The sequence below is a fragment of the Oncorhynchus masou genome, chromosome 10 (assembly GCF_036934945.1).
Source record: "Oncorhynchus masou masou isolate Uvic2021 chromosome 10, UVic_Omas_1.1, whole genome shotgun sequence".
Taxonomy (NCBI): domain Eukaryota; kingdom Metazoa; phylum Chordata; class Actinopteri; order Salmoniformes; family Salmonidae; genus Oncorhynchus; species Oncorhynchus masou.
Window position 1 is genome coordinate 21,594,685 of NC_088221.1, and position 21,347 is coordinate 21,616,031.

The 21,347-nt window shown below is 43.9% G+C and overlaps 1 protein-coding gene across 2 annotated transcripts; it reads right to left on the reverse strand.

Moving 5' to 3' along the window:
* Positions 1 to 474: 474 nt before the first annotated feature.
* Positions 475 to 21,215, reverse strand: me3 (malic enzyme 3, NADP(+)-dependent, mitochondrial). Of its 2 annotated transcripts, none has more exons than XM_064976214.1 (15): positions 21,001 to 21,215; positions 19,735 to 19,955; positions 9,551 to 9,681; positions 9,028 to 9,177; positions 8,840 to 8,915; positions 8,572 to 8,733; positions 6,800 to 6,903; positions 6,575 to 6,684; positions 6,194 to 6,291; positions 5,409 to 5,522; positions 5,005 to 5,110; positions 4,655 to 4,797; positions 4,278 to 4,451; positions 3,190 to 3,288; positions 475 to 3,037 (listed from the first exon to the last, which is right to left on the reverse strand). In XM_064976214.1, exons 2-15 carry the CDS (start codon positions 19,948 to 19,950, stop codon positions 2,876 to 2,878), a joined length of 1,845 nt encoding a protein of 614 aa, XP_064832286.1. In that variant the 5' UTR covers positions 19,951 to 19,955; positions 21,001 to 21,215; the 3' UTR covers positions 475 to 2,875. The 2 variants fall into 2 exon arrangements, with proteins under 2 accessions (XP_064832286.1, XP_064832284.1); XM_064976212.1 differs by having other exon boundaries at positions 20,987 to 21,215.
* Between the last annotated feature and the right edge of the window lie 132 nt (positions 21,216 to 21,347).

Genomic DNA, 21,347 nt, shown 5'->3' on the forward strand with positions numbered 1-21,347 from the left:
ACAGCAGTGGTATACCACAGATATGACAAAACATTTATTTTTACTGCTATAATTACGTTGGTAACCAGTTTATAATAGCAATAAAGCACCTCTGGGTTTTGTGCTATATGGCCAATATTCCACGGCTGAGGGCTGTATCCAGGCACTCTGCGTTGCGCTTAAGAACATCCCTTAGCCACGGTTATTCAAGTGATCCTGGAATAATAAGGCCTATATAAAATGTAAAGAGTTGCCCTTCTAGTTACTCTTCCTGTCTTTCAATGAATAAGGCCAATAAAAAGTGTTGTTCCTCTTGATTCAGGGCTGGCTGTTGCCTGCTGATAGACCAGTGCTCAGGGCTGCAGCGATGTCTGCAGTTTAAGAGATTCTCCAGCTGCAGTGGAGAAACCAACGTGTGGAAGGACACACGCTACATCTGCAGCATGACACAAAATGCGTTAATCAACAAAACACTCAGTAGTTTTGCTAACAATATTCACTTAGTGTCTTTTTATTCCCTTCAAAACATACATTTTTCCTTGAACCCCAAATAGAATTCCTTCTGTGGTGCATCACGCCTAAGCAGAGTATAATATTCTCTGGGGGAAAAGAATATAACATTTACCATGTCTGTCATTACTTTTTGCGAAACACCTAAACAGGCAACGCTTTATACAAAACTACACACAAAAAAGATGCAACCCCTCCATTATTAAAAAAAGCATACCCAAAGAGGCAATCACATATATAATTATTATAGGCGCTACTCTTGCTCTCGAGAACCCAAGGCATTCTCAGCTATAAGCACTGCTTATTGGTGGGAACATGTGAACTATAACTCGACGCTCTGTTTTAATGTTTAGAAATGTCAATCATCGTTGCGATACGGTTTTCGAAACATATGGAACTTATCTTTCATATTAGCGAGTAAGAATCTTACCAAATAAAAGATGAATTTACTGAAGCAGGTTTGCAGACATCCATACAACTGTATGCCTACCGTTGACGAACTACACTTTCTCTCCAGTTATGCTTACACAGGTGCTCGAGCACGATAGATAACTAATAAGCACAGGTGGTCTTCTGTAAACAAGCGCTGCAACATGGAGATATGGCCGTGTGGGAACACCAACCCTATAAAAGGTGTGTAGTAATTTAACCTTTTTGTTTTTATTAAAACATGTTTTTGCCGATATGAAAGCTACTTTCCTTATGTTTCCAAAATCATACCGCAAGCGATTTGTGTTAACGTTCAGAACAAGCGTCGGTGCTCTTAACAAAACTCCCCCGGCCAGAAGTTACCGCCATGAATAGATGCTAAAGGTAGTTAGCGTCTATGCATGGGCTAGTGGTACACTAGTGTTTATTAAAGCTTCCTCTATCATGTACACAAACGTCGGGCACCGCACAAACCTGAAGTCCCTTGCGGCTCAGTTGGTAGAGCCCGGCGCTTGCAACGCCAGGTTCGTGGGTTCAATGCCGACGAGTATGAAGAAAATATAAAATTGCTCTCACTACTGTAAGTGAGATAAGAGTGACTGCTAAATTACTCAAATGTAAAAGTCAGTTCCTAATGGTAATGATGTCGGGGATAAAAATGTAGCTAGTCATCTCGTTAAAACTCTGACACGCATCAACAGGGAAGTCTAGAATAAAAATACAAGATGAACAGGGTGTCCTATTTTAAATTCTGTAGGTTATCAAACTGGTCCTCTTGTAACCCAGGCTTTGGCAGGAGTGTAGCCTAAAGTATTAAGTGACAACAGGGAGCAATAAATTGTCAGTAAATAATATATTGGAGTTGTGCTTTAAAATCAATGATACTGCAGCGTGTACATATTCTTTGCTAATATCTGATAGAATCATCCAACTAAAGACAAGAATCTGCAGGATATTACATGTGAGGTCAGGAGGTCAAACGGAGGCCGGCACTATGAGGGTTTGCGTTTATGTCCGGACAAGAGGTCCAGCTTAACAGTCTAAAACTGGCAGTCTCCTCCTACGCTTGTCTCCTCTCTTTTATCGAGACTAATTTGAAAACAATGGACAGGTAAAGGCAATATGGGATTCACCCATCCACTTTTCCAAAGCAAAGGAAGCAAGGTAAAACTATTGAGATGCACCCTACAATAGATGACAGAGACCTTTTGGGAATATGCCATTTCTTCCTAAATTAGCCTATTAGTTATTAAAGCTAGTCCAAACATGCTCAACGGAGTGTGTTATTAGGGGTTTGGTGACACAGAACAGTCGGTCTTCAGATTCTGTATCAATCACAAATAAATAATCTCAAAATAGAATATATAGAACAGATAGCGTTCCCTCAAGTTACACATGAAACGTCATGGCACTAACCTGGCAATTTGATTATATGGACACAGAAATATGGTAAACAAAGCAATTACAAAAGTCAAGGGGGACATCAAATGAAATGACGGAACCTTCAGAAAAATACCCCTTAAATTATATTTCTGCTGGTTAACCATTTGTAATCTCCTACAGATGTACATCCTATGTATTACATTCTATGGGCACTGGGGAGTGTCTAGAGGCAATGGAGTGTCTCGTCTTGATGACCTATCTGAAGAAGGCTTTGGGCGCGTTTCTCTCCCCAGGCCTTGAGGACACATGCCAGATCTTACAACACCTGGATAGGTATTTTATGTATGAGTTAACCACATATGTTATAGCAATCTGGTGCCGAAAGGCACTGTCGATGCTGTGGAATGCAACCATTGGTTGATGCATGCAACGTCTGAGCAGGGGAACGCGACTGTGATTGGTGAAATTATGCGAAATCTGGAGAGGCGGCAGCGCATGTCTGATATGTGTAGCTCCCTTGTGCTGTACTGAGGGATCAAACGTTGGGGATAGAAAGAGAGGTGGCTGATGGAGTTCACACGTCCTGGACTTTCATGGCATCCTGGGGCCAGTCGTAGGTGTCCTGGACGAAGGAGTCATAGTCGGGGCTGTAGACATGGGAGAGCACAAACGCCTCCTTGTCCTTGGGCTCCGGGTACAGGGAGGCAATTTTGTGTCTGTATGCATAGTCAACCACCTGAGAGATGGGTAGAGAAAAATATAAATTAGTTACACAGAACACTAATGTATTGACATGGAGAAAGTGTCTCTCTGCAGTAACAAATCTGTGTTGATGGGGGAATGTAATGCTGGTATTGATGGTTTTGTGGGGTGGAGTCAGTCTCTAACCTTGACAGCGATCTTAAAGGACACTTCTCTGATGCCATTGAGTGGAGGGTAGAGTCTTCCCTCGGCCAGGTGCTCCTCCGTTACCATGTCAGCTATCGCCTGAGAGAGAAACAGAAAATGAAAAAGAGAAGTAAAGAAATGGGAGGGCTCTATGCTCTACCACTTTTGATTTGAAATACAATTTTAATTTTACCTTTATTTTACTAGGCAAGTCAGTTAAGAACAAATTCTTATTTTCAATGACAGCCTAGGAACAGTGGGTTAACTGCCTGTTCAGGGGCAGAACGACAGATTTGTACCTCGTCAGCTTGGGGATTCGAACTTGCAACCTTTTGGTTACTAGTCCAACGCTCTAACCACTAGGCTACCCTGCCGCACCTTAACCTCAATGACTGAGGTTAAAGTGCAGACTGTTTCTAAACACTTCTACATTAATGTGGATGCTACCATGATTATGGATAATCATGAGTGAGAAATTTTGACACACCTATCATGCCCCCAAGATGCTAACTTCTTTCCATTACAATAACAGGGGAGGTTGTGCTGGCACAAACTGAGCTCACTGGGGCGTGGCTACTGACTGGGCACAAGTTCAGATGAAAAACATTTCTCATTTAGATGGCTAAAATCACAATGCTATCTTCACAAAACTATTCTCATATTTCATTATATAATATTTACAAAATGTAGATGTAAACCTGATACATAAGATGTGTACACTTTGAGTTACCGTTACCTTGATATACCATCCTTAATGACATCACAGAATAAGAAACTTTAACCACATATTTAGAAATCGCCCAGTTTTCCTCACCACACCAATATTTCTACTTTGAATTTTCAAATGACACAAGGTGAATTGGAACAATAATATAAAAATATGTATTTTACAGGGTAGAATTTTTTTATTTTTTTTATTATATTTTACGAGTGGACAGAAAAATGTTGAAATTGAAACTAATATTATATTATTCAACTTGAACAATAGTATTAGATCATTGGATTGATAAGCATTACATACACTCTTTCCCTCTGCTGTTTGGGAATGTTTTTTGTTGAAAATGTCAAATTAAAAGGCAAACAGTTACCTCGGCTGTGGTGAGGAAGATGTCGTCAGAGATTTGGCGCACTCCGCACGCGATGACCCCCAATGCCACGCCAGGGAACACGTAGGCGTTGTTCCCCTGACCGGGGATGAAGGAGCGCCCGTCAGCCAGGGTCACCTTATTAAAGGGGCTGCCACTGGCAAAGATGCTCCGCCCCTGGGACAGAGGAAGAAAATGAGAAAGAGAGCAAGCGAGACAAAGTGAGAGAGAGAGCGCAAAAGAGAGAGCCTTAATTCTATTTCAGATCATTCTATTTCTATGACAGCAAGGATATTTAGTAAGCGTACATTGATTGGCACTCTAACATGGGAACAGTGAGTGAATGTCTATTCTCTAGGTTCGGATCAGAGTTTCAGCACCTCGGTGAGTTGGTAGCACTGCTCGGCGGTGCACTCTGCCTTGCTGGTGGGGTTACTCAGGGCGAAGATGATGGGCCTCTCGTTGAAGGACGCCATGTCCTTGATGATCTTCTCAGTAAACGCCCCTCCGATGGCCGCCACTCCTGCACACAGAAGAAAAAAAAAAAAAAAAAAAAAAAAAAAAAGAGTACAGAGTGTGAGAACAAAACACGCATATCTTCCTGAGATGCTCTGCAATGTTGAGTTTCTGTCCAGTGTCCATTACTGGTCTGTTTCTAAAGAAACATTCTGTACATGACAGATGAGCCTTAGTTACACTGGTGAGACAATATGTGATCATGGCAACTGACCGATGAGGGCGGTGGGCTTGACGGTGTGCACCACCTCCTCCAGGGTCTTGATGTGGGCGTGGTCGTGGGCAAACTCCTCCTTCTCATGGTTCAGGTTTCCTCTGCCCTGTGAGTCACACCATGGTAACATAAGTCAGTCTGACATACAACTGAATCCAGTTCAGGAGGCTGTAACGTTCTGAACGTTGCCCATAGAACTGACTGACATTATTCCCTATTCTACATGACAGTGCAGCATAACTGATCTACATGATCTTTCTATCTGAAAATTCTGTAACATTGCATCCTACTGAACACGACCAATGTCTTGGTGGACAGCTCAGGAGAAGGCTGATTAGATCAGCGTTTTGAATCTATTCAAGTGTATTAGGAGGTTAGCTATGATAACATAGTATTTCTGTTACCTTGACGATGAGGCCCCTGGAGTCGACCATCCAGATCTTCTTTGCGGCTTCCGTGGCCGACACCCCCTCCTTCGCCATGGCCATGATTAGCAAGTGGGCAATGCCCAGTGCAGCCTGGGTAATAAAAAAAAGCAGTGGTAAAGTCCTTAAATGAAAATACTTGAAAGTTCTCCTTATGTCGTTTTGGGGGTATTTATATTTTTGACGGCTTACTTCACTACATTCCTAAAGAAAATAATGTTCTTTTAACTCCATACATTTTCCCTGATACCCAAAAATACTTATTACATTTGTATTACTAAGCAGGACATGAAAATGGTCAAATTCACACATTTATCAAGAGAAATCCCTGGTCAGCTTCTGATCTGGCGGACTCACTAAACACACATGCTTCGTTTGTAAATTATGTCTGAGTGTTAGTGTGCCCCTGGCTATCAGTAAAAAAATATGTTTTTGTAAAAATGATGCCATGTGGTCTGCTTAACATAAGGAATTTGAAATAACATACTTTTGATACTTCCAAAAATATTTTTGCAACTTTTCTATTAAGGTATCTTTACTTTTACTCAAGTGTGACACCATTGTAAAAAAAAGACAGTTCCATGATGAATCCTGCTACTAAGCAATCTACCCAATCACTGCCATGCAACATGATGATTTTCAAGCCATTTCATCTGCATGCTTGTGTTATCTTTCAAGGCTTGATTCAAGAGTGAGGTTTCCAAAAAAAATCAACATGTTTTGGAGTTTATAATGAACAGAGATCAGCGCATTTGTCCTCTTACCTCCCCAGCCCCCTGGAATACAAAGGTGTGGTCTGACAGTTTGTTCTTGGTGATCTTCAGAGCAGCCAAGACCCCAGCTACTGCTACTGAGGCTGTGCCTGGGAGAGAGTGAGTGAGACAGGGACAGAAAGAGACAAGCACAGGAGAAATAAGAGAGAGGGTGAGAAACACAAGGGATGGGTTATACGGTTGTTCTCAGAAGTCAGAATGGTTTTGCACATCCATCTTTCAACAGTACACAAAACTCTATTATGTGTCTCTGACTAAGACCACAGGAGGGCTTCAGTCATCCATACAAACAGGAGGGTATCAGTCATCCACACAGCAAATAAGGCGTATGGAGAGCGAGTAGATTTGACAGGGAAAAAGAGAACAAGTTACCTTGGATGTCGTCGTTGAAGGTGCAGTAACGGTTGCGGTATTTGTTGAGGAGACGGAAGGCGTTGGAGTTGGCAAAGTCCTCAAACTGGATCAGGCAGTTCATTCCATACCTGCATTCCGTGGAGCAGTGAACAGTCAGTCAAATTACACACACACACACACACACACACACACACACACACACACACACACACACACACACACACACACACACACACAACCTACTTGTCAGTAACTGCCTGCATGAACTCATCGAGGAGGTCATCGTACTCCTTTCCTCTGATCCTCTTGTGCTTCAGGCCGATGTACAGGGGGTCTTCCAGGAGTGCCTGATCAAAAATAACATTTCACCCTCAAGCTCTATGACGAGGGCCTCCAGGAAATAAGGGAAGTAACTAAGTGATAGTGGAGCCCTGAATTCCAAATCATCATCTAGCACCTGTCCAACCCCTTCAGAGCTACAGGAGGGGGGAGGGGCTAGGGGTCCATTTGGAATTGAACAACACTGTTAGGCAATCTTGGTGAATCCTAAAATTATTGTATTCTTACCTTAACCCTACTTAGATCTCACTGCCATACAACTACCAGCAGCATATTTAGTTCACTAGGTAAGATATAAACTCAGCAAACTTAACATGTGTTAATATTTGTAAGAACATAAGATTCAATAACTGAGACATAAACTGAACAAGTTCCACAGACATGTGACTAACAGAAATGGAATAATGTGTCCCTGAACAAAGTGGGGGGGTCAAAAGTAACTTTCAGTATCTGGTGTGGCCACCAGCTGCATTAAGTACTGCAGTGCATCTCCTCCTCATGGAATGCACCAGATTTGCCCGTTATTGCTGTGAGATGTTATCCCAGTCTTCCACCAAGGCACCTGCAAGGTCCTGGACATTTCTGGAGGGGAATGGCCCTAGCCCTCACCCTCTGATCCAACAGGTCCCAGACATGCTCAATTGGATTGAGATCCGGGCTCTTTGCTGGCCATGGCAGAAGACTGACATTCCTGTCTTGCAGGAACTCACGCACAGAACGAGCAGTATGGCTGGTGGCATTGTCATGCTGGAGGGTCATGTCAGGATGAGCCTGCAGGAAGGGTAGCAAATGAGTGAGGAGGATGGCTTCCCTGTAATGCACAGCGTTGAGATTGCTTGCAATGACAACAAGCTCAGTCCAATGATGCTGTGACACACCGCCCCAGACCATGACGGACCCTCCACCTCCAAATCAATCCCGCTCCAGAGTACAGGCCTCAGTGTAAAGCTCATTCCTTCAACGATAAACGCAAATCTGACCATCACCCCTGGTGAGACAAAACTGCGACTTGTCAGTGAAGAGCACTTTTTGCCTGTTCTGTCTGGTCCAGTGACGGTGGGTTTGTGCCCATAGGCGACATTGTTGCCGGTGATGTCTGGTGAGGACCTGCCTTACAACAGGCCTCAGGACAGCCTAAGCACTGATGGAGTGATTGTGCGTTCCTGTTGTAACTCGGACAGTTGTTGTCATCCTGTACCTGTCCCGCCGGTGTGATGTTTGGATGTACCGATCCTGTGCAGGTGTTGTTACACGTGGTCTGCCACTGTGAGGACGATCAGCTGTCCTTCCTGTCTCCCTGCAGCGCTGTCTTAGGCGTCTCACAATACGGACATTGCATTTTATTGCCCTGGCCACATCTGCAGTCCTCATGCCTCCTTGCAGCATGCCTAAGGCACGTTCCCGCAGAAGCAGGGACACTGGGCATTTTTCTTTTGGTGTTTTCAGTAGAAAGGCCTCTTTAGTGTCCTGGGTTTTCATAGCTGTGACCTTAATTGCCTACCTGTTAATGTCTTAACGACCGTTCCACGGGTGCATATTCATTAATTGTTTATGGTTCATTGAACAAGCATGGGAAACCGTGTTTAAACCCTTTACAATGAAGATCTGTGAAGTAATTTGGATTTTTACAAATTATCTTTGAAAGACAGGGTCCTGAAAACTCCCGGTAGAAGTACCTGGTTGTCGGTGCCTACGTCCAGCAGGACTGGTAGACACTGCTGGGGTGGCACTCCTCCGCAGGCCGTGTACAGGGCCAGTTTACCCACTGGGATGCCCATGCCGTAACTGCCCAGGTCACCCAGACCCAGGATACGCTCTCCGTCTGTCACCACAATGGCCTGGGGATACACACACACGGTTTGGTTCACATGGTGAAAATTGTTTACACCCTAATGTCCATATCCTGTACCATGGAGTAAAGTGTGTGTGTTAGGCACTCCTTACCTTGATGTTCTCCTCAGGCCAGGAGTTGAGCATGGTGGCGATGTGGCCTTTATCATGGATGGTGATGAAGAGACCTCTGTGGGATACATACTAACACTTCAGAACCACTATCATCGATCAACACACAACAATTCACTGGGGGTGTGTCCGTGCGTGCATGTATGTGTGTGTGTGTGTTTCATGTCTACCGTGGTCTCCTGAAGGCCAGTCCGTACTGTTGGCAGGCCAGCCCTACAGTGGGGGTATAGACAATGGGCATGAACTCCTCTACATCAGATGTCAGCAGGCGGTAAAACAACTTCTCATTCCTGTCCTGCAGAGTCATCAGCAAGATGTACCTAAGATAGAGAAATGGAGAGAAAATGGGGGGAGAGAGAGACAGAGAAAGACAGAGACAGAGAGAGAGGGAAAGAGAGAGAGAGGGAGAGAAAGAAAAGAGAGAAAGAAAGAGACAGAGAGGACGAGAGAAAGAGTGAGAAACAGAAAGAGAGAGAAAAGGAGAAAGAAAATGGGGGGAGAAATAGAGAGAGAGAAGTGGGGAGAGAGAAAAAAAATGGGGGGAGAGAGAAAGAAAACAGAACCAGGTGAAACAAATACCAGTAAGTGATGAGGGAGATTAAAGCTACTGTATTTGTGTATTTTTAGCCATCATACAGTATGTGTGTTGTGTGTGTTTTATTTGCATCTGAGTGAGTGTGTGTGCGCTCTCACTTGTCGAGGGGGTTGCGGCCCTCATAGCTCTTCATGATACGGAGCACCTGGACGTCCTGGGAGAGGTAGACGGGGGGCAGCAGGCCGTGGATGCCCAGCTGCAGGCGCTCCTGTAGGGTGAAGGCCATGCCCTGCAGGGGGGTGGAGACGCACACATCCAACATAAAGGGTCAACGATAGCGCTGTGTAACAGACACCATCCAATGTTGTAGCATTGGTATAGCTAGCATTGATCTAGCTAGCTCTTGTTCACATAAACACCCAGTTATCAGGCCTTTACAATTATTGTCTTCAATAGAGAAGCTTTAGAGCTTTAGCTGTGTTGTGGTTCTGATCATGTCTTGAGCATTCCTTTTTTTTTTTAGGTCTATTGCATGTAGGGAAATTCATATAGTTGCTCAGAGGGCTGACCGGACCCCAACTTTGTGGTCTGGTTGTGCTTAGTGCCACTACTCTATCATGTCAGTATTCTGGCGTTCCCTCTTTCTCACACACTCGTTCGCTCTAGCTCTTCTTTCTTTCTTCAAATGGAAAGAATTCTTCAGAAAGCAAGAGGCTCGTCATGGAAATAAATCAAATTTTCAGGAACTTGCTACTGTAAATGTGCTACTATTGTAGTGTCAATATGTAAAGTTATGATAGCCTAATGTAACACTTGCACCTGGGGTTTGGTCCATTAATAATAAACAGCTGTTAATATGTCAATCACAGTGACATACGGGTTTCTGGATCAAAAAGGGGCTTAGTTGGTGGGCGTGGCAGGGGGTGTTGCAATCTGCGTCGTCGGCCCATCGGTGCAGCTGAATTTAAGAGAACATTTTAGAGGCCCCCCCCATCTTGGCGGTGTAGAGAAATTGACTAAGACAATTTTGTACATTGTACTAATTTATCCATAAAGTACAGATATTTTTTTTGCAGTTTTAAAGCAGATTTGCTGCAATTCTGTACATTTTGACATGGAGCTGAAAGAAAATGTTGCAATTTTAAAACAAATGTCCTGCTAGTCTACATATTCTGCCATGGAGCTGAGATAAAATGTTGTAGTTCTAAGGTTAATTTCCTGCAATTCCATGCATTTTGCCATGGCGAATGCAGTGTTCTTTTTGGAATTTTCAAATCACCCTGACTGCCTAGCTTTTATTTTGGTGATTGTTAGTACTCAAAGATTATATTATGAAAAAAGATATACTGTGCCTTAAGAGAGTATTCATACCCCTTGACTTATTCGTCATTTTGTTATGTTACAGCATTAATTCAAAATTGATTAAATATTTTTTCTCACCCATCTACACACAATACCCCATAATGACAAAGTGAAAAGATGTTTTTAGACATTTTTGTTAATTTATTGAAAATTGTGAAATATTTCATTTGCATAAGTATTCACACCCCCAAGTCAATACTTTGTCGAAACCCCTCCGGCAGCGATTACAGCTGTGAGTCTTTCTGGGTAAGTCTAACTGCTTTCCACACCTGGATTGTGTAACATTGGCACATTATTCTGGTCAAAATTCTTCAAGCTCTGTCAAATTGGTTGTCAATCATTGCAAGACAACCATTGTCAGGTCTTACTATAGATTTTCAAATAGATTTAAGTCTGCCACTCAGGAACATTCACTGTCTTCTTGGTAAGCAACTCCAGTGTAGATTTGGCCATGTGTTTTTGGTTAATGTCCTGCTGAATGGTGAATTCATCTCCCAGTGTCTGGTGAAAGCACAACCCCGGCGCCGACAAAAATGGCCGCCTCGCTTCACGTTCCTAGGAAACTATGCAGTATTTTTTTTTTTTACGTGTTATTTCTTACATTGGTACCCCGGGTAATCTTAGGTTTCATTACATACAGTCGGGAGGAACTACTGAATATAAAGAGCAACGTCAACTCACCATCATTACAACCAGGAATATGACTTTCCCGAAGCGGATCCTGTGTTCTGCCTTCCACCCAGGACAATGGATCTGATCCCAGCCGGCGACACAAAACAACGACTCCGTAAAAGGGGCAAACGAAGCGGTCTTCTGGTCAGGCTCCGGAGATGGGCACATCGCGCACCACTCCCTAGCATACTGCTCGCCAATGTCCAGTCTCTTGACAACAAGGTTGATGAAATCCGAGCAAGGGTAGCATTCCAGAGAGACATCAGAGACTAACGTTCTTTGCTTCACGGAAACATGGCTCACTCGAGAGACTATCGGAGTCGGTACAGCCAGCTGGTTTCTTCACGCATCGCACCAATAGAAACAAGCATATTTCTGGTAAGAAGAGGGGCGGGGGGGGTATGCCTTATGATTAAAGAGACGTGGTGTGATCATAACAACATACAGGAACTCAAGTCCTTCTGTTCACCTGACTTAGAATTCCTCACAATCAAATGTCAACCGCATTATCTACCAAGGGAATCCTCTTCGATTATAATCACAGCCGTATATATTCCCCCCCAAGCAGACACGTCGATGGCCCTGAACAAACTTTATTTGACTCTATGTAACCACATATCCTGAGGCTGCATTCATTGTAGCTAGGGATTTTAACCAGGCTAATCTGAAAACAAGACTCCCTAAATTCTATCAGCATATCGATTGCGCAACCAGGGCTGGTAAAACCCTGGATCATTGTTATTCTAACTTCCGCGACACATATAAGGCCCTCCCCCGCCCTCCTTTCGGAAAAGCTGACCACGACTCCATTTTTGTTGCTTACAGCCTACAGACAGAGACTAAAACAAGAAGCTCCCGCGCTCAGGTCTGTTCAACGCTGGTCTGACCAATCTGATTCCACGCTTCAAGACTGCTTCGATCACGTAGATTGCATCCAACAACAATATTGACGAATACGTTGATTCGGTGAGCGAGTTCATTAGAAAGTGCATCGACGATGTTATACCCACAGCAACGATTAAAACATTCCCAAACCAGAAACCGTGGATTGATGGCAGCATTCGCACGAAACTGAAAGCGCAAACCACTGCTTTTAACCAGGGCAAGGTGACCGGAAACATGACCGAATACAAACAGTGTAGCTATTCCCTCCACAAGGCAATCAAACAAGCTAAGCGTCAGTATAGAGACAAAGTAGAGTCGCAATTCAACGGCTCAGACACAAGAGGTATGTGGCAGGGTCTACAGTCAATCACGGATTACAAAAAGAAAACCAGCCCCGTCGCAGACCAGGATGTCTTGCTCCCAGACAGACTAAATAACTTTTTTTGCTCGCTTTGAGGACAATACAGTGCCACTGACACGGCCCGCTACCAAAACCTACGGACTATCCTTCACTGCAGCTGACGTGAGTAAAACATTTAAATGTGTTAACCCTTGCAAGGCTGCAGGCCCAGACGGCACCCCCAGCCGCGTCCTCAGAGCATGCGCAGACCAGCTGGCTTGTGTGTTTACGGACATATTCAATCAATCCTTATCCCAGTCTGCTGTTCCCACATGCTTCAAGAGGGCCACCATTGTTACTGTTCCCAAGAAAGCTAAAGTAACTGAGCTAAACGAATACCGCCCTGTAGCACTCACTTCCGCCATCATGAAATGCTTTGAGAGACTAGTCAAGGACCATATCACCTCCACCCTACCCGACCCCACTCCAATTTGCTTACTGCCCCAATAGGTCCACAGACGACACAATCGCAACCACACTTAACACTGCCCTAACCCATCTGGACAAGAGGAATACCTATGTGAGAATGCTGTTCATCGACTACAGCTCAGCATTTAACACCATAGTACCCTCCAAACTCGTCATCAAGCTTGAAACCCTGGGTCTCGACCCCGCCCTGTGCAACTGGGTACTGGACTTCCTGACGGGCCGCCCAGGTGGTGAGAGTAGGTAACAACATCTCCACCCCGCTGATCCTCAACACTGGGGCCCCACAAGGGTGCGTTCTGAGCCCTCTCAGGTACTCCCTGTTCACCCACGACTGTATGGCCATGCATGCCTCCAACTCAATCATCAAGTTTGCAGACGAAACTACAGTGGTAGGCTTGATTACAAACAACGATGAGACTGCCTACAGGGAGGAGGTGAGGGCCCTCGGAGTGTGATGTCAGGAAAATAACCTCACACTCAACGTCAACAAAACAAAGGAGATGATTGTGGACTTCAGGAAACAGCAGAGGGAGCACCCCCCTATCCACATCGATGGGACAGTAGTGGAGAGGGTAGTAAGTTAAGTTCCTCGGCGTACACATCACGGACAAACTGAATTGGTCCACCCACACAGACAGCGTTGTGAAGAAGGCACAGCAGCGCCTCTTCAACCTCAGAAGGCTGAAGAAATTTGGCTTGTCACCAAAAGCACTCACAAACTTCTACAGATGCACAATCTAGAACATCCTGTCGGGCTGTATCACCGCCTGGTACGGCAACTCCTCCGCCCACAACCGTAAGGCTCTCCAGAGGGTAGTGAGGTCTGCACAACGCATCACCAGGGGCAAACTACCTGCCCTCCAGGACACCAACACCCCCCGATGTCACAGGAAGGCCATAAAGATCATTAAGGACAACAACCACCCGAGCCACTGCCTGTTCACCCCGCTATCATCCAGAAGGTGAGGTCAGTACAGGTGCATCAAAGCAGGGACCGAGAGACTGAAGAACAGCTTCTATCTCAAGGCCATCAGACTGTTAAACAGCCACCACTAACATTGAGTGGCTGCTTCCAACATACTGACTCAACTCCAGCCACTTTAATAATGGAAATTGATGGGAATTGATGCAAAAAAAAAAAAAAAACAACCTCTAGCCACTTTAAACAATGCCACTTAATATAAATGTTTAATACCCTACATTACTCATCTCATATGTATATACTGTACTCTATACCATCTACTGCATCTTGCCTATGCTGTTCTGTACCATCACTCATTCATATATCTTTATGTACATATTCTTTATCCCTTTACACTTGGTAGTAGGTAGTAGTTGTTGAATTGTTAGGTTAGATTACTCGTTGGTTATTACTGCACTGTCGGAACTCGAAGCACAAGCATTTTGCTACACTCGCATTAACATCTGCTAACCATGTGTATGTGACAAATAAAATTTGATTTGACTGAACCAGGTTTTCCTCTAGGATTTTGCCTGTGCTTCGCTCCATTCCTTTTCTTTTTTTATCCTGAAAAACTCCCCAGTCCTTAACGATTACAAGCATACCCATAACATGATGCAGCCACCACTATGTTTGAAAATATGGAGAGTGGTACTCAGTAATGTGTTTTATTTGCCCTAAACACAACACTTTTTTATTTTACCTTTATTTAACTAGGCAAGTCAGTTAAGAACAAATTCTTATTTTCAATGACGGCCTAGAAACAGTGGGTTAACTGCCTTGTTCAGGGGCAGAATGGCAGATTTTTACCTTGTCAGTTCAGGGATTCGATCTTGCAACCTCTCAGTTACTAGCCCAATGCTCTAACCACTAGGCTGCCTGTGCTTTGCCACATGTTTTGCAGTATTACTTTAGTGCCTTTTAGGAAACAGGATGCATGGTTTTGAATATTTGTATTCTGTTCAAGCTTCCATCTTTTCACTCTGCCAGTTAGGTTAGTATTGTGGAGTAACTACAGTACAATGTTGTTGAACAATCCTCAGTTTTATCCTATCACAGCCATTATCGAAAATATATGTTTGTCTCTGTGGATGGTTTGTCCTCTGGCAATGTAAATGTCTGTGAGGCTTTGTTTTAGGACCACTAGTGTTTTAATTTACCTCTTGGTGATGTCATTCAGAAACATAATGTTAACTTTCACTGCTATGCGGACAACACACTGCTGTACATTTCGATGAAACACGGTGAAGCCCCAAAATTGCCCTCCCTGGAAGCCTGTGTTTCAGACGTAAGGTAGTGGATGGCGGCAAATGTTCTATTTTTAAACTCAGACAAAACAGAATGCTAGCTCTAGGTCCCAAGAAACAAAGATCTTATGTTGAATCTGACCATTAATCTTGATGGTTGTACAGTTGTCTCAAATAAAACTGTGAAGGACCTCTGCATTACTCTGGACCCTGATCTCTCTTTTATCAAGACTGTTTCAATGACAGCTTTTTTCCATCTACGTAACATTGCAAAAATCAGAAACTTTGTCCAAAAATGATGCAAAAAAATCTGTCCATGCTTTTGTCACTTTTAGGTTAGACTACTGCAATGCCCTACTTTCCGGCTACCAGGATAAAGCACTAAATAAACTTCAGTTAGTGCTAAAACACGGCTGCTCGAATCTTGACTCAAACCAAAAAAATGTATCATATTACTCCAATGCTAGCCTCTCTACACGGGCTTCATGTGAAGGCTAGGGCTGATTTCAAGGTTTTACTGCTAACCTACAAAGTATTACGTGGGCTTGCTCCTACTTATGTTTCCAATTTGGTCATGCCGTACATACCTACATGTACGCTATGGTCACAAGGCCTCCTTACTGTCCCTAGAATTTCTAAGCAAACAGCTGGAGGCAGGGCTTTCTCCTATAGAGCTCCATTTTAATGGAATGGTCTGCCTATCCATGTGAGAGACGTAGACAAGGTCTCGACCTTTAAGTGTTTATTGAAGACTCATCTCTTCAGTAGGTCCTATGATTGAGTGTAGTCTGGCCCAGGAGTGTGAAGGTGAACGGAAAGGCACTGGAGCCCTTGCTGTCTCTACCTGGCTGGTTCCCCTCTCTCCACTTGGATTCTCTGCCTCAAACCCTATTACAGGGGCTGAGTCACTGCCTTACTGGTGCACTTCCATGCTGTCCCTAGGAGGGGTGCGTCACTTGAGTGGGTTGAGTGACTGACGTGATCTTCCTGTCCAGGCTGGCGCCCCCCTCCCCCTTGGGTTTGTGCCGTGGGGGAGATCTTCGTGGGCGTATTATCCTCGGCCTTGTCTCAGGTTGTTAAGTTGGTGGTTGAAGGTATCCGTCTAGTGGTGTGGGAGCTGTGCTATGTCCAAGTTGGTGGAGTTCTATCCTGCCTGTTTGGCCCTGTCCGGTGGTATCGCCGGACGGGGCCACAGTGTCTCCCGACCCCTCCAGTATTTATGCTGCAATAGTTTATGTGTTGGGGGGGCTAGGATCAGTCTTATATCTGGAGTATTTCTCCTGTCTTATCTGGTGTCCTGTGTGAATTTAAGTATGCTCTCTAATTCTCTCTCTCTCTCTCTCCTTTCTCTCTCTCAGAGGACCTGAGCCCTAGGACCATGCCTCAGGACTACCTGGCCTGATGACTCCTTGCTGTCCCCAGTCCACCAGGTCATGCTGCTGCTCCAGTTTCAACTGTTCTGCCTGCGGCTATGGAACCCTGACCTGTTCACCGGACGTGCTACCTGTCCCAGACCTGCTGTTTTCAACTCTCTAGAGACAGCAGGAGCGGAAGAGATACTCTGAATGATCGGCTATTAAAAGCCAACTGACATTTACTCCTGAGGTGCTGACCTGTTGCACTCTCTACAACCACTGAGATTATTATGGTCATCTATGAACATTTGAACAGCTTGGCCATGTTCTGTTTTAATCTCCACCCAGCACAGCCAGAAGAGGACTGGCCACCCCTCATAGCCTGGTTCCTCTCGGTTTCTTCCTATGTTCTGGCCTTTCTAGGGAGTTTTTCCTAGCCAACGTGCTACTACACCTGCATTGATTGCTGTTTGGGGTTTTAGGCTGGGTTTCTGTACAGCACTTTGTGATGCCAGCTGACGTAAGAAGGGCTTTATAAATACATTTGATTGATTGATTATGTTTTAAAGTCACCATTGGCCTCATGCTGAAATCCCTGAGGTCTCCTAATTTACCAGCAACTGGGTTAGGAAGGACACCTGTAGTGAATGGGTGTATTGATACACTAACCAAAGTGTAATTAATAACTTCACCTTGCTCAAAGGGATATTCAATGTCTGATTTTTTTACGAATAGGTGTCCTTCTTTGCAAGGCATTGGAAAACCTCTCTGGTCTTTGTGGTTGAATCTGTGTTTGAAATTTACTGCTCGACTGAGGGAACTTACAGATAATTGTATGTGTGGGGTACAGAGATGAGGTAGTCATTCAAAAATCATGTTAAACACTATTATTGCACAGAGTGACTCCATGCAACTTATTATGTGACTTCTTAAGCATATTTTTTCTCCTGAACTTATTTAGGCTTGAAAAACATAATTCCACCTTGATATTATGGGGTATTGTGTGTAGGCCAATTACATAAAATATACATTTACTCCATTTTAAATTCAGACTATCACAGCAAAATGTGAAAAAAGTCAAGGGGTGTGAATACTTTCTGAAGACACTGTAGGTCCATTATCTTTTATACATTCATCATATGTGTTTTTTTTACACTGTTTGGATTTAGGCGTCCCAAAAAAATGCTTAGGTGGCCAGGCCAAGGACTTTAATGGCAGAAAAATCACTGCTTTCTCATGCTATGTGATGTTAATGGGGATTTTCCCCCTGAGTCAGATGAACTCGTGAGAACCTAAGAACTGTTTGATGGTGTGATTGTTAAAACGTTTTAATAACTGGTGATATAAAATGTCCTTCAATATGCTAAGGGGTGAATGGGACTGTGTTAGAGATTAATGGTCATAATTGAGAGCAGACTTTGGAACAGTAGTCTGGAGGATGAAAGGTCATGTATTGGTCCCTTTCTACAACTTACAAGTCTTTGCTAGGTAAAGCCCCGCCTTATCTCGGCTCACTGGTCACCATAGCAGCACCCACCCGTAACACGCTCTCCAGCAGGTATATTTCACTGGTCACCCCCAAAGCCAATTGCTACTTTGGCCGCCTTTCCTTCCAGTTCTCTGCTGACAATGACTGGAATGAACTGCAAAAATCACTGAAGCTGGAGACTCATATCTCCCTCACAAACTTCAAGCACCAGCTGTCAGAGCAGCTCACAGATCACTGCACATAGCCCATCTGTAAATAGCCCATCCAACTACCTCATCCCCATACTGTAATTTATTTTGCTCCTTTGCACCCCCGTATCTCTACTTGCACACTCATCTTCTGCACATCTAACACTCCAGTGTTTAATTGCTAAATTGTAATTATTTTGCCACTATGGTCTATTTATTGCCTTACCTCTTTTGCACACTGTATATAGACTTTTTCTATTGTATTATTGACTATGTTTGTTTATTCCATGTGTAACTCTGTGTTGTTGTTTGTGTCACACTGCTTTGCTTTATCTTGGCCAGGTCGCAGTTGTAAATGAGAACTTGTTAAATAAAGGTTAAATTAAATAACATTCACAAACATTTAAATTAAGTGCAACAAATACATAAGTAATTCAACCACAAAATGGAAATACATTATTCGCACACATACATAATTCGACACACACACACACACGTGAGAAAGAGCAGCAGTTAGAAGCCTGAAAGTAAAGCCATCAAGGAAGTACAGCTGACTAGCCACGGCAATTACACTTTCATAGATAGATAGAGAGAGTTGGGTAATGCAAAGAGCAGACAAAAAACACTTATACCCTATAATATGAAAATGTCTGGTGTACAAAAAAGGCCATCAGTGTTTTTCTTGTGTGTTTTTGAATCATATTTCCTCACATAGAAAGTGCAGAACAGCAGTTATAACAATGGACAATTCCTGTCCAGTTCAATCTCAACACGATGACCTAGAATAACCTGAAGAGGGGTGTAACATGGCTTGTTTTGGATCAGGCTATAGAGAGGTTATAGAGATCCCAAGGCCTAATTGAACCTACATCTGCAGGGGCAAACAATATCAGTATCAGAAACAGAACCATACTTGCATTTCACTCTTCACCCTTTATATCTATGTTACTATAATGTTCCAAACCAGACAGTCACACCCCCTTTACCGAAAGCTCTCTTATCAATGGGAACTTTGACTGACCGGATACTTATAGGTAGTTTTGCGAGCCAATGCTAACTAGCGTTTGCGCAATGACTGTACCCATAGACATCCAGTCATTGCACGAGCGCTAGTTAGCATTGGTTCGCAAGAATACCTCCAACTTCCTTCATACTGGAGACAGAGACATAGAAATGGTATCCACGAGTTCATCTGACACCGGGGGAGTACAGAAAGGGCCTAATTTACAAAATCCTAAAGTATCTAGCCACACACACTGTTTAACATCGCAACATATAATCTCAATTGTCTAAATGAGTGCAGTGGCTTTTCAACTGATGGCACTGCACTGTCTGTGGTGGTCTAGGGATTTACCTTGTTCAGGTGGGGGTTTCTGGTGATGTCATAGCCACGCTTCTTGGTGCTGACGCTGCCCTTGCGGCTCGAGCCCGAGTGGCACACTCTGACAGCCTCGAGGCAGGTCGCACGGGCCACGGTATCAGGATGGCCCGTTGTGCCCACGAGGACCCTCATAGCGCCCGCTGTCATGCGTCTGCACAGCGACACACTCCTGCCTGGTAGGGAGTTCATATTTCCTGTGAAGAGAGGGCGGGAGAGGAGGCGTTGACTTTTCCTAAATCACCTCTGTTTCAAAAGAGAAGGGTGCAACTGCAGCCTGAAATTCGGGGTGTTCCTGCACGTGGGCATTCCTGCATTTGCAGGAACCCTCTAAATACTTATATTGGTCCATTTTTAAGCTATGACTCTGGTATATAGGCGGGAGGCAGGGGCATTTCAGTTCAGTAGGTGGCGGTAATGCACCATAAAGTTGGGTGCCAACTGCTTATAAACCCCACAGAAGAAAACGTGGGGGCAACAACAGTTGCTAGCTTTTATTTATTTAACTAGGCAAGTCAGTTAAGAATAAAATATGATTTACAATAATGGCCTACCAAAAGGCAAAATACCTCCTGCGGTGATGGGGCTTGGGATTTTTTATAAATACAATATAAATATAGGACAAAACACACATCACAACAAGAGAGAAAGCATAGCTATATAGCTATCCATATGGGCACTGTTATCCTGCAGTTCATACAATGACGGCTGGGGTTTGGTAAGCGTGAACGATGACACTGTGTGCTAGTTTAGCTAGCTAGTCCAGGAGGGACTCCTGTACACGACAGGGGGGCGGGGGTGTTCATGCAGTAACCAATGGGATGCCCGAGGGCACATGCAGGAATGCCCCGAATTGCGGCCTGCAGTTACATACTATTTTATTTTTAATAAAAAATACAGAAGACCTAGAATTTCATGCACGCAACCTGCATACCACCCAATGTCAGCATACAGTTGGCCTCCACATACAGTAGCCTAAACAACGCTAGGCCCTGAATCTATCACGTATGGCTAAGCATTTAATTCAATAAGGAAGTTAATTCAACACTCGCAGTAGGTAAACAACAGGTGTCACGATGATGATGGCATTGTAAATACGGTGTTTTTCATTATCCATCCTAATCGACAAGTTAATTTTGCATCTTGTTGTGCAACTGTGAGCTATATATGGTCTCCAAATATAGGCAGCAGCACACACATTAGGTTATTTACAAAACAAACGAAGTACCTTTAGCTCGCTACCTGAAAACCGTTTGACGCTGCCCTTGAGTTCCTATCCGCAAAAGCCTTCAATCTTCATAGGGTTCGGTGGCAGACGACTGTTTTTCTCCGTCGCTGATGTTTTTATCAGTGGATGTTGAGATGAATAGTCTGAAACAGCTGATACAAGCTTATTTGACATTGAGGCTTTCACTTCCCAATGAATCTGCAGAAGAACCGCCCTTTTCGTCAAGACCGTCCAATCAGATAAAGCGAAATGTGGTTCATGTCCCTACTCTCCTCCTTCCTGTTTCTGTGTACTGTATGTTCCATTGTTATAATTTATAGCTCTTCCTGTATCATATCAAAGAGAGTACTTCGCACAGGCA

Excerpts from the sequence above, each read along its gene's own strand:
- me3 (XM_064976214.1), bottom strand. The coding sequence starts at position 19,950 with ATGAACTCCCTACCAGGCAGGAGTGTGTCGCTGTGCAGACGCATGACA. Across the intron at positions 5,523-6,193 it reads TATTCCAGGGGGCTGGGGAG|GCTGCACTGGGCATTGCCCA; the intron begins GTAAGAGGACAA and ends TTTATTACCCAG. Across the intron at positions 5,111-5,408 it reads CCAGGGGCCTCATCGTCAAG|GGCAGAGGAAACCTGAACCA; the intron begins GTAACAGAAATA and ends TGTGACTCACAG.